This window comes from Acinonyx jubatus, chromosome B3, assembly GCF_027475565.1.
Source record: "Acinonyx jubatus isolate Ajub_Pintada_27869175 chromosome B3, VMU_Ajub_asm_v1.0, whole genome shotgun sequence".
In the NCBI taxonomy this organism is placed as follows: domain Eukaryota; kingdom Metazoa; phylum Chordata; class Mammalia; order Carnivora; family Felidae; genus Acinonyx; species Acinonyx jubatus.
Window position 1 is genome coordinate 38,727,252 of NC_069386.1, and position 15,171 is coordinate 38,742,422.

The 15,171-nt window shown below is 35.3% G+C and overlaps 1 protein-coding gene across 1 annotated transcript in view; it reads left to right on the forward strand.

Moving 5' to 3' along the window:
- The window catches only part of DENND4A (DENN domain containing 4A), a 133,080-nt gene that overhangs the window by 43,077 nt on the left and 74,832 nt on the right, over window positions 1–15,171 (forward strand). The window contains exons 5-8 of the mRNA XM_027067557.2: window positions 9,368–9,437; window positions 9,992–10,161; window positions 11,218–11,459; window positions 13,931–13,997. Of these exons, the coding sequence (XP_026923358.1) occupies window positions 9,368–9,437; window positions 9,992–10,161; window positions 11,218–11,459; window positions 13,931–13,997 (549 nt within the window). The remainder of the gene's footprint in view (window positions 1–9,367; window positions 9,438–9,991; window positions 10,162–11,217; window positions 11,460–13,930; window positions 13,998–15,171) is intronic.

The window sequence follows — 15,171 nt, forward strand, 5'->3', positions numbered from 1 at the left end:
ATAGTTGTACTTTCAAAAGGAACTGTGCAAAAAGCAATTTGCTTTTTTTTTTCTTCCAATTTAAAGAATATTTTTCCCCTTCCTGGAAAAGTAATACACCAGCCAAGGTTAACCCCTTCACTTGTGTGCCAGATCCCACATACTTACGTATTTGAAGACATGGCTTCAGCAATGTTTCTACTTTTTAGGAATCATTGGTCTTTCTCTATTGCATTATTTACTCCAGCACGCAAAGCCTACTGCAATATTTCCCATCTTTACAAAACTTCTTGACTCGTATGTTTGCCTCTGTCTATTGCCTCATTTCATTGTTCTCCTTTACAGTAAAACATCTCAAAAGACGTGACTATATTCTGTCCCCTTCCTCACTTTGACTCTCTAGCTTAGGCTTTTGTCTCTACCATTCCACCAATATTGCTCTTGCTGTTGAATTCAGTGGTTTTAATTTGTAATTTTTCAGTAGGTGTTGACATAGCTGATCACTTCTTTCTTGAAACAGTGGCAGGAAGATAAGATGGATTCTCTTCCAGAGTACTCTGTAGCTCTTTCCTCGTACCTTACCCATCATTCCACTTCTGCCTTTGCTAACTCCTTCCCTTTGGCCTAATCTCTATATGATGCAGTGAAAATTGTACTCTTCTAGTTACTCAGGCTAAAAACCTTGAAGTAATCCTTAACCTTTCTCTTCTACTTTTCATCCAATTCTTCTGTAAATTCTGTTGACTCCAATTTCGGAACATACTCAGCCTCTCCATTGCTACAACTCTGGTCCAAGCCATAATACCCTTTTAACAGGATGGTTGCAATAGTATTGTAATTTAGGAGACAGGCAAATTTTCATATAAAGGGCTAAATAATAAGTTTTGTGGGTCATATACAGTCTCTGTCACATATTCTTTTTTTTAAACCCCTAAAAATAAAAAACTAGTCTTAGGTGTACAAAAACAGGCCTTGGGTCAAATGCAGGCCATTGTGTGCCAGATCCTCCTGGTCTAACTGATCAAGGCTTCTACTTCTTCCTACAGCCTATTCATCATGTAGCAGCAAGAGTGATCCTTGTAAAACATAAATTGGATCCTATTCACTCCTCTGCTTACAACCCTTAATGGCTTCCCATCTCACTCGTAGTCAAAGTCCTTTCAGTAGCCTTAAGGCTATGCATGATCTGTAATTGTCTTTGTTCTTTTATTGCTGTTTTAAATTTTAAAGAGAAATGTGTGCTGCCCCCCAAAACATTGAGAGGGGGAGCAAATTGTAGGCCTATGAAGTGAAAGTTCTTGTTCTTACTTTCATCTTTTGTAATCCCTTTCCAGGATTACCAATTACTGATTTGGCTTGTGTCCTTTCAGGCCTTTTGTCCTTTCAGATATGTGTGCAATACACATAATGTGAATGAATTCATCCTTTATTTTTCAAAAATTGGAACTTTCTGTATATTCTGATAGAAGCTTTTTTCCACTATCCACCTTCATGAGTTAATAGAACTCTCTATTTAATTCTTATAATAATTATATACTATTCCAGAAAATAAGAATAAAGAGTAATGATTACAAGTTATTTCCAGTTCTTCCCATTATTAGTGATGCTGCTTTGATCAAGCCTGTACCTTTTTCTTTGTGTATTTATTGGAGTGTCTCTGGAAGAATAAATAATTATAAGTGGAATTGATGGGTCCCTGGGTATGCTGTACATTTTGAAAAGTGTTGACACATTGCTCTGAAAGGGTTGTGGCACTTTCAATAAGAATTCCCTTTCCTGAGGTACCTCGGTGGCTTAGTCAGTTAAGCGTCTGACTTTGGCTCAGGTCATGATCTCACGGTTCATGGGTTTGAGCCCCGCATTGGGCTCTGTGCTGACAGCTCAGAGCCTGGAGCCTGCTTCAGATTCTGTGTGTGTGTCTCTCTCTCCCCTCCCCCCACTCACACTCTGTCTCTTTCTCTCACAAAAATAAACAAACATTAAAAAAAAAAAAAAAAAGAATTCCCTTTCCCTTGGGGTGCTTGGCTGGCTCAGTTAGAACATGTGACTCTTGGTCTCAGGGTCATGAGTTCAAGCCCCATGTTAGACATGGAGCCTACTTTAAAAAAATGGTTGTTACCAATCGCTTTTTAATTATTGACTAATAAAGCAAGAAATCATTCTAATTTTAATTTGCATTCCTTTCGTTATTGTGGAGGTTGAGCATATTTTAATATATAACTGCATTGAATGGCATAATATTACTGCATTAAATGGATTTTGCCACAATGTATTTATTCCATCTTCTATTGTAAGACATTTAGATTCAATTTATTTATATTATAAGCAAAGCTGTTATGAACATAATCACAACTAAATTTTCCATAGAATAATTTACATTTATTGAGCGCTTATGTGCTATTCACTATTCTGAGTATTTCATATCCATTAATTCAGTTAATTCACAACCCCCTGGGTTGTGTTTCCCACTCACATTTTACAGAGAAGGAAATTTGAGAGTTAAAAAGGTTGTTTGCCCAAGGTCATTCATACCTTCAGTAAGCAGGTGAACCAAGATTTGGACCCAAACTATAGAACTCTAGAACCAAACTCTTAAACACTATACGGCATTGCTAAATTATTCCCTTATGATATGTCCTGAAATTTGTAGATCAAAGCTTTACTTTTAAGATTTTTATCCAGAAAGGCTTAACCAATTATAATCCTACCAACAAAATATTAAAGTTGGGTTTTTTAAATATAACTTTGTAAATAGTTGGATTTTTAATCACAAATTTTCAAACTTAATTTCTTAATTATCCCAAAACAGATATGTACATTGTCCTGTTATAACTATGTAAATGAATACTTTGCTGAGATTTAAGATATTTTTTAAATGTTTATTTATTTATTTTGAGTGAGAGAGAGTGAGTGTGTGTGAGCCGGGTAGGGATAGAGAGAGAGAGGGAGAAAAGAAAAGAGAGAATCCCAAGCAGTCTCCTCAGTGTCAGCATAGAGCCCAACGTGGGGCTCAGTCTCATGAACAGTGAGATCATGACCTGAGCCAAAATCAAGAGTCAGACACTTAACCTACTGAGCCACTCAGGTCCTCCAATATTTAAGATTGTGTACATACTTATTAAGTTTTTATTATGGGAAGTTGATTTTTTTTAATTATTATTCACTTTTCTGTTAAGCTAGCAACATGAGAAACACTGAAGGTTTAGATAAAGCTAGAAGAGGAAGAACCGGGGTGTATTGATATGTGACTAGATATAGTACAGATTTTGAGACCCTGAAAAATATTTTTAACTCCCTCAGTAAGACAGTAAAATAGATTGGTGTTGTAGTGGTTAAGGTCAATATAGCCAAGTGGTTCAGAGCACAGACTGGAGCCAGAGTGTCTGGCTATGAATCCTAATTCTGACCCTGGCTCTGTGACTTTGGGCAAGTAACTTTGTCTCTTTATGCATCGACTTCACAATGGTAAAGTGAGGATGATAATAGCATCTAAGTTATTGTGATGATTAAATGAATTTACAACTGTGTCCCAGTACACATGGGATGTGTGAAAGCACTAAATGTGTATTATCTGTATCTTTCAATTCTGTAAGAAAATTTTCTTTAAGAAAAACTTGCAACTTTAAGTAGTATCAGTATTTGTTTAAAATTTTTAAATAGGTAATTCAAAAAATAGATATTGACATGATCCAAATTGTATCGAAAAAGAATAATCTGCAGCAGTGTTACCCCTAATTAGATGACCATTTTTTTTTTGTCAACAGCCATTCACACACAAAATGCCCTATCCTTTTGTGCCATCCTTCCATATTATTTTGATTTGGTGATAACATGTGATAGTTGGAGAGATTATGATGGAAAAAAAAGATCATGGTAGCAAACAGTTTTACAAGCCTTATGTGGTATTGATAGTGATGTCAAGAAGAGTTTGTTTGTTTTTTTTTTAATTTTTAAAGCTTATTTATTTATTTTGAGGGAGAGAGAGAAAGCATGAGCAGGGAAAGGGCAGAGAAAGAGGGAGAGAGAGAAAATGCCAGGCAGGTTCCATGTCAGCACAAGGCTCGAACCCATGAAATGTGAGATCATGACCTGAACCAAAGTCTGATGCTCAATTGACTGAGCCACCCAGGCACCCCGTAAGAAGGGTTTTTAAGCTTTTATGATACAATGTCCTGCTTAATATCATTTCAGATTTGGTTGGAATTTTAGCAAGATTATGCAGGCTCACAGGTAACTTGCCATTTTCCCATTGGTGAATTTTCCATTTATTTTGTGGATTTGTTGGGTTTTGACACAAAGTAAATTGATAATGTCATCAGAACCGTTTCTAGGTTTTATTAGTTAATCAGGGTGCTCAAGGTAGACTTACTGCATTGAAACTGAACCCGGAGATAGGAATTTTCTATGTTTTCTTATCCTGAAACATTGGTCCCAATGTTGTCAGAGAGCATTTATTCTCTACTAAAAGAAGGAAGAGGAATGTAACACAGTGTGAACAGAAATGGACTCCACCTAAGCTAGTGGATTTGAAATCCAGATATGTGATTAGACAGGTTCCTTGATTCTTTGTGCCTCAGTTTCCTCGTTCACGATATAGGGATAAAGTTGTACTTTATTTTTGTGAAGATTAAATGAATTAATATTTTTAACTAACTTAGGATACTGTCTGGTACACAGAGAGTGCTATATAAATATTAGCTATAAATTTGGTTAACTCTGCTTCATCAGTCCCTTTTATGTGTACTTAATGTCTGGGGAAAAGCTTTTCGTTTCATTTTTTCAATTGAGATACAATTGACATTCAGCAAGGAAGAGCTTTTTAAATTTAATTTAATTTTTTAAATGTTTATTTTGAGAAAGAGGGAGAGAGGCAGGCAGAGAGAGCAAGAGAATCCCAAGCAGGCTCTGCACCCTCAGCACAGAGCCTGACACAGGGCTCCATCTCATGAATCATGAGATCATGACCTGAGCCAAGATCATGACCTGAGCTGAAATCAAGAATCAGACACTTAATCGACTGAACCACCCAGGCACCCCAAGGAAGAGCCTTTTAAATTTTATTTTTGCCCAGTGCTTAAGCTCCTCCTAAAATTTTTAAGAAATATTACCGGAATAAAATCCCTTAAATGTTTATTTTCCTATCCATACACATATCAGTCCTGAGTATAGGGAAACTTGCCTGATCTTAGCAGTTGATGTCTTTTTTTAAGTAGTGGGTTGTGATTTATTTTTGTTACCAACCTTTGTTTCCATCGACTATAAGGTGGTAAAAGCAAATTTTGTTCTTTGAAGCAGATGTACAGTGACTTCTAACTCAGAAAATTTTAAATAAACATCCAATATAGAAGACTTATGTTCATATCTGTCTAATGTATATGTAAAGAATTAGGAAGTGGTAGGGATTAAATTATTGATGTGTTGATAATACCCAGCAATAGTTATGTAGCTGACTCTTGTTTTTGAAGGTTAGGTAGCTTGAACGAAAGTCATCTATCAGGTTTCTAAACCAGGGAAAAAAACAAAAGACCAAGGTAATGGACATGAGATGTGTGGTGAATCTTTCCTCAAATTCCTACCTGATATTTTGTACCAGGCTTATAGCTTTGGCCTCAAAAAGAATCTTCCCCACCCTCCCATTAAGCTTGTGGAAAGACTTTTCAAGAACTATTTGTTTTCAAGTTTTGGACTGTAAGACTTAAATGATTTAGACTTTGACTGACTTACAATGGAAGCATATTTTAGAGCCAGAAAAGATCTTAAAAAGTGCTCGTGTGGTTGAAAACTGCTAGTCTGGATGCTTTGATTCACACAGCTAATTTCTGGCAAATTTGTGACCATCTCCTCAGTTTTTGACTCATCGAGAGTATTTTTTTAAATATTATATCCAAATGGCTTTTGTTTTACAACCATTTAAGAATGTTCATATTTGAGGGGAGCCTGGATGGTTCAGTCAGTTGAGCGTCCAACTTCAGCTTGGATCATGATCTCATAGTTCGTGAGTTCAAGCCCCATATCAGGCTGTCAGCACAGAGCCTGTTTCAAATCCTGTGTCCTCCTCTCTCTCTGCTCCTCCCCTGCTCACTCTCTCTCTCTCAAAAATAAATAAACGTTAAAAAAAAAAAGAATGTTCATTAAAAAAAAAAGATTTATCAGGATTGTTTAGAAAAGTAGAGTTAGTAACTAAGCAAGTAATTAAATCATGTACCTATTTCCTAAAAAAAAAAAAAAAAAGACATCTGAAAGTGTGTACCACAAATGGGTACTGAATTTATAAGTTAAACATTTATTTGATTTTATTATTAGTATCTTTATTTTTTATATAGAGAGAGCAAGTACAAGCAGAGGGGAGGGGCAGAGGGAGGCTAAGCAGGTTCCATGCTGTCAGCACAGAGCCTGATGCCATGCTCAGTCTCACAAACTGTGAGATCATGACCTGAGCTGAAATCAAGAGTCAGTCACCCAACCACCTGAGCCACCCAGGTGCCCCAACTTTAAGATATGTTTCTAGTAATTAAGAGACTACTATAATAGGGTGCCTGGGTGCCTCAGTCAGTTTAGTGTCTGACTTCAGCCCAGGTCATGATCTTACGGTTTATGAGTTCGAGCCCTGCGTCGGGCTTGCTGCTGTTAGCACAGAGCCTGCTTGGGATTCTCTGCCCACCGCACCCCCCACCACCTGACGTGCTCTATCTCTCTTTCAAAAATAAATAGCCATTAAAAAAGGAATTTTAAAAAGAGACTACTATAACACCCTGTGCTCATCCCCTATATTTAACAAATGTAAACAATTTAACATATTTGCTTCAAATGTTTTAATTTGTAAAAAAAAAAAAAAAAATTTACAGGTTTAGCCAAAGCCTCATCTTCCATCCTTTTCTGTCCTCCAGAGTTAACAACTAGCCTGAAGCTAGTGCATTTCATTCACATGTATTTAAAAATTTTCTACTATACATCTATAAATAAATATTATTACTTTGTGTACTTTTAAATTTCACATAAATGGTGATATACTGAATATATTCTTCTGTGATTTGCTTTTTTTAACTCATTAATATGTTTTTGAAAATTAGTAAAGTTGATACAGATTTTATTTCTTCATCTGAACCAGTGGAAAGTATTTCATTAATAAATGAACCACAGTTTATTTTAATTATTCACCTACTGATAGACACTTGGATTGTTTCCCTTTTGTGGGGAGGATCTATTATGAACAATGATGCAATATGTTGACTCTTCATCTAAAAATTTTTCTTGCTTTCCTAAATATTTTTCATGTGTCTCCAGCAGACCAGTATGTTAAATTGTGCTCACGACATTAAATTATCCTCATTACCGTGTTGGCATTTTGTTTTTATAAATGGTTTGGTATTTTTGCATCAAAAGAATGGATGTATAAAAGTCAAGTGGATATTATGAATGTAGGCGAACTAGGCTTTTAGTTTCTGAGATGTGTACAAATGTATAAATAAGACTTTCTATTGATAAGTCCCAACTCCAATTCCCAATAAACCAGTTTTTCAAGATAACAAAAAACCCTCAGTGATAACCTTTGTGATGATAAGAAGGGAACTATATGACCACTTGAATATGGCAGAAAACAAAAGGAATATTCAAAAATAAAAAACAAGGACTTGGATATAACAGTAAAAGTTATGGGACTCTGGAGGAAAAGAACCACAGATATCAAAACTAAGAGGGTTTTCTGAAGTTTTTCACACACAAGGTTCAGCAAAAAGAAAGAGGAACCATTGTTCTGGAAATGCTTTAAATGTTTAACTTATAGAGTGCCTGGCTGGCTCAGTCAGTAGAGCATGTGACTCTTGATCTAAGGGTGGTGAGTTTGAACCCCAAGTTGGGTGTAGAGATTACTTAAAAATAAAATCCTGGGGTCCCTGGGTGGCTCAGTAGGTTTAAACCTCATTCGGCTCAACTCGATTTTGACTCAGATCATAATCCCAGGGTCATAGGATTGAGCCCCGTTTTGGGCTTTGCACTGATAAGTAAGACAATATACAATATGCCGAGTGGTAGTAAGTGCTGTGGAGGAAGAAGAAAGCAAGATGGGATGATAGGGAAGACGGGACAAGGTAGAAGGAAGATTGTTACTGCATATAAGGTGATGAAGGAAGGGCTCTCTGATGAAGTGTTGTTTGGAGTTGAGCCCAGAGGAGGTAAGGGAGTGTCTGTGTGCATGTATCTGTCATCATCTAATGTCAAGTAGCAAATCTCCCAAGTCACATCTTCTTTTCAGACCTCACTTGAGCTCTATTTGATACTTCACTTGGATGTCTAATAGATGTTTCAAACTTATGTCTAAAACTGAACTCCTTTTCTTCACCCCCCAACCCCCAAGTCTGCTTTATCCACAGTCTTCCCCATCTCTGTTGCATCTGGGACTAGAAATTTGAGACTCCTTTGGGAGTAGCTATTCTACAAAACGATGGGACTAAATGTATGAGATCATTCACAGAAAGAAAAGGAAAGAAGAGATCACATTTAATGATCAGGGAAAAAGGAAGGAGGAGACTGAGGAGTAGCCAGAGGTTTGGTGGGAAGGCACCAGGAGAATGTGATGCCTCAAAAGGGGAGAACATGTTTTGGGAGTCATTAGTGCTGTCCAGATCTGCTGAGAGGTTGGAGAAGATGTAGTATAGGAATCAACTGTTAAATTTGGCAGCATTAAAGTTGTTAAATTGTTCTTTTAAGGAATGGTGCGATTAAAACCTGATTGGGAATGGATTCAGGAGAGAATGGGAGACACGGAAACAGATATAGGAAATTATAACTCTTAAGTTTTGGTATAAAGAGCTATAGAAAGAGGCTGTGGAATCTAAAGGAAGGTATACCCATGGGTAGATATTTCTTTTTTTTTTTTTTTAATGTTTATTTATTTTTGAGACAGAAACAGAGCATGAACGGGGGAGGGTCAGAGAGAGAGGGAGACATAGAATCTGTGCTGAGCTGTCAGCACAGAGCCCGACGCGGGGCTCGAACTCACAGACTGTGAGATCATGACCTGAGCTGAAGTCGGACACTCAACCGACTAAGCCACCCAGGCGCCCCTAGATATTTCTTAATCAGTTCTGCCCAAAGTTTGGAGTTGGAATAAAATCTAAATTGTCATGACTTAATTATTTTAAACAGTCAAATTTTCCTCATGTTATTGCTGTTACAGTGGGGAAAAAAAACATGAAATATTACTTCTGAAAGAAAAGTGGGCAAAAACTCTGATAAAATGATGACAAAATAACCAACTGAAAATACCTAACAGGAATCTGTTACTACATCTTAGATAATATGTACTGGAGATATCAAAGAGTCCATTTTATTAAGTTACTACCTTTTAAAGTTAAATGATATTTCCTTTTTTTTTTTTTTTTTGATTCAGTGGGGATCAGCAGTGTACTTATGTTATAAAAAATCAGTGGCAAAGACTAACACTATATCTTACAAAGCTGGTAAGTATAATTTTTCATGGAATACTTAATATATACATGTATTATGAAGGCTAGTAAAATTTAAGGAAAAAGAAATCTTATAATGTATTAGTGTCAGGACTGGCACCACAACCCATGGGGTTTTTTTTTTTTTCTGTTTTGTCTCATCCTTAAATTTATTGGATACTCAATGGAAGATTGATTTTAAAAGAAGATGGGTAACCGTGTTGAAAATTTCAAAAAACGAGTTTTTCACTTGCTTCAAGGTAGTATGACCACAAACTAAAGTTTTAGGATTGTGTTTGTACCTGTGTATGTTTCTTTAGCATGATCTTTTCTTGTTTGTCTTACTTAGCCTTCATGGATGAAGCTTGATAAATATTAATTAGTTATTATGAATAGTTATAATGTTTGAAGATAAAAATCTGGATGTATTCTACTGAAGCATTCAGAGCTATTTGATGAACATGTATGTAATATAATGTTAAGTAGTTATAAAACATTTTAGCATCATTCAGATTTTGAGTACCTGAATTCAAGAGATGATGACCTAATATTTATTATTGTTTTTATAGGTCTAATTTGTAGATATCCTCAAGAAGATTATGAGTCTTTCTCACTCCCAGAATCTGTTCCCCTATTTTGTTTACCAATGGGTGCAACTATTGAATGTTGGCCACCAAATAGCAAATACCCTCTCCCTGTTTTTTCTACATTTGTGTTAACTGGAGCCTCAGCTGAAAAGGTACTGTGTGTTTTAACAACTGTTGACAAATTTCTTGTACATTTTTTTTTTTAAGTTTATTTATTTTGAGAGAGACAGAGACAGCATGGGTAGGGAAGGGGCAGAGAGAGAGAGAGAAAATCCCAAGCAGGCTCCATACTGCCAGCACAGAGCCTGATGCAGGGCTCAGACTCAGAAAACTGAGAGATCGTGACCTGAGCCAAAACCAAGAGTCGTACGCTTAACCGACTGAGCCACCCAAGTGCCCCTCTTGTACATTTTCAGGTCTTAAGTTTTATATAATGTAAGGAACAGTAGGAAAAAAAAAACTGGTTAAATTGAATCTATTACACATACCTCTTCCACTTGGTTAAAATAACTATATTCAGAGATAAAGGAAAAGAGAAATTTCATTCTGTCCCATACACCCCAGTGCTTTTTTGTGAATATGGTAAAAGATTTTTTTTTTCATCATCAAATGATGATCTTTCATTGCTTCATTTTGTGTCAACCAGATGCTTTGAGAGTAATACAAAAGACATTATTATATATGCAAAGCTATTCGGAATCATAGACTATGATAGTTGGAAAAGACCTTGGAAATCATTTAGTCTAACATCCTCATTTTATAGATTGGGAAATTGAGGTCCAGAGAAATTTAGTGAATTGCCTGAAGTTGGAATATATATTTCCTTGTCTAAAATTCTGTCCCATTGTCTACTAAATAATAATTTTCAGTCATTTTGTTATAGAGAATATTGATTCAATTGCTTTCACTCTTCAGAAAACAAACTCGATTTAATTGAAACATCTTTTTTTCAATAATGAGATGTGAGAGTAGCACTGTGTAGTGTTTTCTGTTTTTTTATTTTTTATTTTTTTAAACATACTCCGAGAAACCAAGAGAGATGTTTGTTCACCACTGTGTTCCTGCTACCTGGCACCTTGCCTGGCTCATGGGAATCTAAAAGGCTTTTAATGGCCTAGCTCATAATGGTTCCTCCATTAAATATTTAATGATATGATTTGAATAAATGATATGAGGTGTATTTATTAAATATATTTCTTGTTTTCCAGGTCTATGGTGCTGCTATTCAGTTTTATGAACCATACTCTGAGGAAAATCTCACAGAAAAACAGAGACTTCTCTTGGGTTTAGCATCATCAGCAGATGGGAAATCTGATAGTTCCAAAACAATTCACACTAATAAATGCATCTGTCTTCTTTCTCACTGGCCTTTTTTTGACGCATTCAGGAAGTTTCTGACTTTTCTGTATCGTTATTCTATCTCTGGACCTCATGTCCTTCCAATTGAGAAGTAAGTCAGAATCCTTCTTGGTTCAAAATTTAGCAGATAATTCCATTATGTGTGGTATATTTGAACTGGTAATTCAGTAAATTTTATATAGAAACTAGATTTCTCAAGAGTTATTTGAAAAAAAGAATTTGGTTATTTCAATTAGGTAATATTTCTCTATTATACCTTTACAGCCACATTATTTTAAATATATCTCTAACAGAATGAAATGAATATTTCATTTTTTGATGCTCTTGTGAAGTTTGGAGATCCTAACTGGTTTGTTTTGTTTTGTTTTTTTGTTTTTGCTGGTTTTGGAATTCTTATTTTCCAGATAATTTGGATTTATCATGAACTTTTAAAAATATTCCCTACTACTTTTAGACATCATGAATTTAAAGAAAAAATTAGATAAATGCATTCTTTATTCTTCGTAAAAATTCAGTGATTTACCTTAAAATCACTAAAAGTGAATAATGTTTTATGAAATAAGGTCTGTTGCAAATGAGATCCAAATATCTTCATGCCTATTTGATTATTTATTCTATACCATCTGTCACTTAAACTCTTTTGTATTTTTTTTTTTTAATGTTTATTTTTGAGAGGGAGGGAGAGAGAGAGAGAGCAGGAGAGGGGCAGAGAGATGGAGACTAAGGATCTGAAGCAGGCTCTGTCCTGACAGCAGAGAGCCCTATGCAGGGCTCAAATTCACAAACCGTGAAATCATGACCTGAACTGAAGTCAGACGCTTAACTGACTGAGCCAACCATGTGCCCCACCTCTTTTGTATTGTTAAGAAGTTGTTCAGTGATTGTTGGGAAGTGATAGAATTATCATAAGAACATTCAGTGTACAATATTACTCTTTTTCACTCTCATCTCAGTATTTTGCTCTAGCAGTTAGCAAATTTTTTGGGGGGTGTCAGGACCCTTTTATACTCTTAAAAAATGAGGACCCCTGAAGAACTTTTTTTATGTGTTATATCTGCCAATAATTGCTACAATAGAAATTAAAATAGAGAAAATATTTACATTTTAAAATAATTACATGTTAACAAGTATTTTTTTTAAATAACTCTTTTAAAAAAATTAGTGAAAGAGTCATTTTTTACATTTTTGCAAATCTCTAATGTCTGGCTTAATTGAACACAGCTAGGTTCTCATGGATGCCTCTGCATTCAATCTGTTGCAATATGTTGTTTGGGTAAAAGTAAATGAAAAAAACGTGGCCTCACACAGGTATGTAGGTAGGAAAAGGGAGAGTATTCGAATAGCCTTTTCAGAAAATTGTGTGGAATTTCTGCTTTGACACTGCCCCAAATTTGACAAGTGAAGTTTGTTATAGGTTATTCACAGTGTGTAATCTAAAGCTTTAGTAATGGACTTTTTCTGTTACATTAAAATCTATTGATTTTTCTCACTCTAAGTGGAACTTTTACACATGCATGGTTTTGTAGCATCATACGTTGGTCATTTGGAAATACCAGTTCATGGCGTTTAACATAGATAAATTTCATTTGTTAATAGAACCACCTATTTCATCAGAAAAATGTTTTCAGTATCAAGAAGTTATCAAGTACATGGTGGCAAAATTAGATTTTCACTTAAAATTTTATTTATTGAATTAGAATTGAATTGAATTACTGGCAATAATACTATGAGTTCTTTTTCTTTTTTTTAAAGATTTCATTTTTTTAAAAATTTTTTTAATGTTTTCATTTTATTTCTTAGAGAGACAGAGTGAAAGCAAGGGAGGGACAGAGAGAGAGGGAGACACAGAATCTGAAGCAGGCTCTAGGCTCTGGGCTGTCAGCACAGAGCCCGATGCAGGGCTCAAGCTCACAAACCGTGAGATCATGACCTAAGCTGAAGTCACATGCTTAACTGACTGAGCCACCTAGGCTTCCCTAAAGATTTCATTTTTAAGCAATCTCTGCACCAAATGTGAGTCTTGAATTCACAACTCCAAGATTCAGAGTCATAACGCTTCACTGTCTGAGCCAGCCAGGAGCTCTTATGAGTTATTTTTCTTGAAGCAATAGGCTCACCTTATTCATTTTTTTATAGAAAAAATTTGCTGAATACCTAACATTGGATAACTTTATCAATTGTTATTTCAAGGAAAAATGGCATTCTGTGATGACAACAACAAAACAATCATTAAGTTCTTTGATCACTGTCCACATAATATGTTGTATATTATCTACTGAGGAAGAGGTAAAAGTTAAACTGGCTTTTGAGACGTTGATAACACAAACATTGTTGAACCTGAGGAACTATTCATATGAAAAGCCACTGGAGCTAGGTAGAAGCAACTTTAATGGGACAAATGATTTTTGGAGTTTGTTCACTTGTTTTTGTAGCACCAGGGATTTCGAAATTATAAGTACACAGAGCATTTGACTCAACTTGGACTTGTGGTGACATGCTGACCTTTATAGTATATGGTGTTCACTTTGGAATCAATTGGGTTTTTGTCTGTTTGTTTTTAAGGCATATTTCTCATTTTATGCATAAAGTTCCTTTTCCATCTCCTCAGAGGCCGCGGATTTTAGTTCAGGTAAGATTTTCTTGATGTAAGTGCCTTATTAGATGATTATTAGCCCTGTCAAAATGTACCATAAGAATAACAATTTTAAATGGAGGAAAAGATCAAATGAGAACCAGATGGTAGTTCATGTTGGAATTTGGGCCCTTATTGTTTTATTAATTGTCTCCCAGACAGACATCTAATGTTTCCCCTTAGGTAAAAGGTTGAAGAGTTAAAGTAGACAACAGTAGACATTTTGAACACACCAAAAGGGACTTCTTTCCCTAAATTTGTTATAGGTAACTGAAAGTTTGTGTCTTTGGCATTTATTCCCAAAGGGGTGTATGTGTGTGTGTGTGTGTGTGTGTGTGTGTACATATTTTTTTCTTTTTTTTTTTAGAATAGATAGAAGAAAAAGTGGTGTGCTTTCATATATTATGCAGGGAGAAGTGTTCATATCTTTGTGATGGGGAAGTTCAAAATGAATAATTTTTTTCCCCCTTTTCCCAATTGACTATCTTTTCTCTTTTGTTTACATTTCTTGTTTATGGTCTTGATTTGTAAGATATCTGCTTATTTAGTCACCATTTACAAAGTGATTTATATAAAGAAAATATTTTTATGTGTTATCACTATATGTGCCTTACTGTATTTATCACAACCCTTAATGGGAGTGCGGTGTCATTCAAAATTAGAAGTTTTTGGCAAATAGGTATTTACAAATTTGTGGAAATGTGCATAAATTTGAAAATGTAGATAAAAATAATTGCATTATTATATTGATACAGATAAAATGTCTAGAAAAATCATTTTTGTAATCTTTATAATCAGTCTGTATATCCACATATCCTCCCTCTCTTCTTGATATTTAGTGCCAGGATATACACACACACATATATATATGTTGGTAAATTTTTTCTTTTGAGGACCAAACGGTACATATTTTAGTCTTTATAGGCCATCCTGTCTCTGTCAAAACTACTCAGCTCTTCTTGCACAAAAGCAGCTATAGATAATTCCTAAACAAATGATCATGGCTAGTGTTCCAATAAAACTTTATTTATAAACACAGATGGCCTGTGGATTTGCCCTGGAGACCATATAGGTTTACTAGCCCTGACTCTGTGGTACTAAATGAATAATTTAGTCTCCCAATAAAATTTTGTTAAAATGACATTAGGGGAACATTGAGGAACAGGAGAAA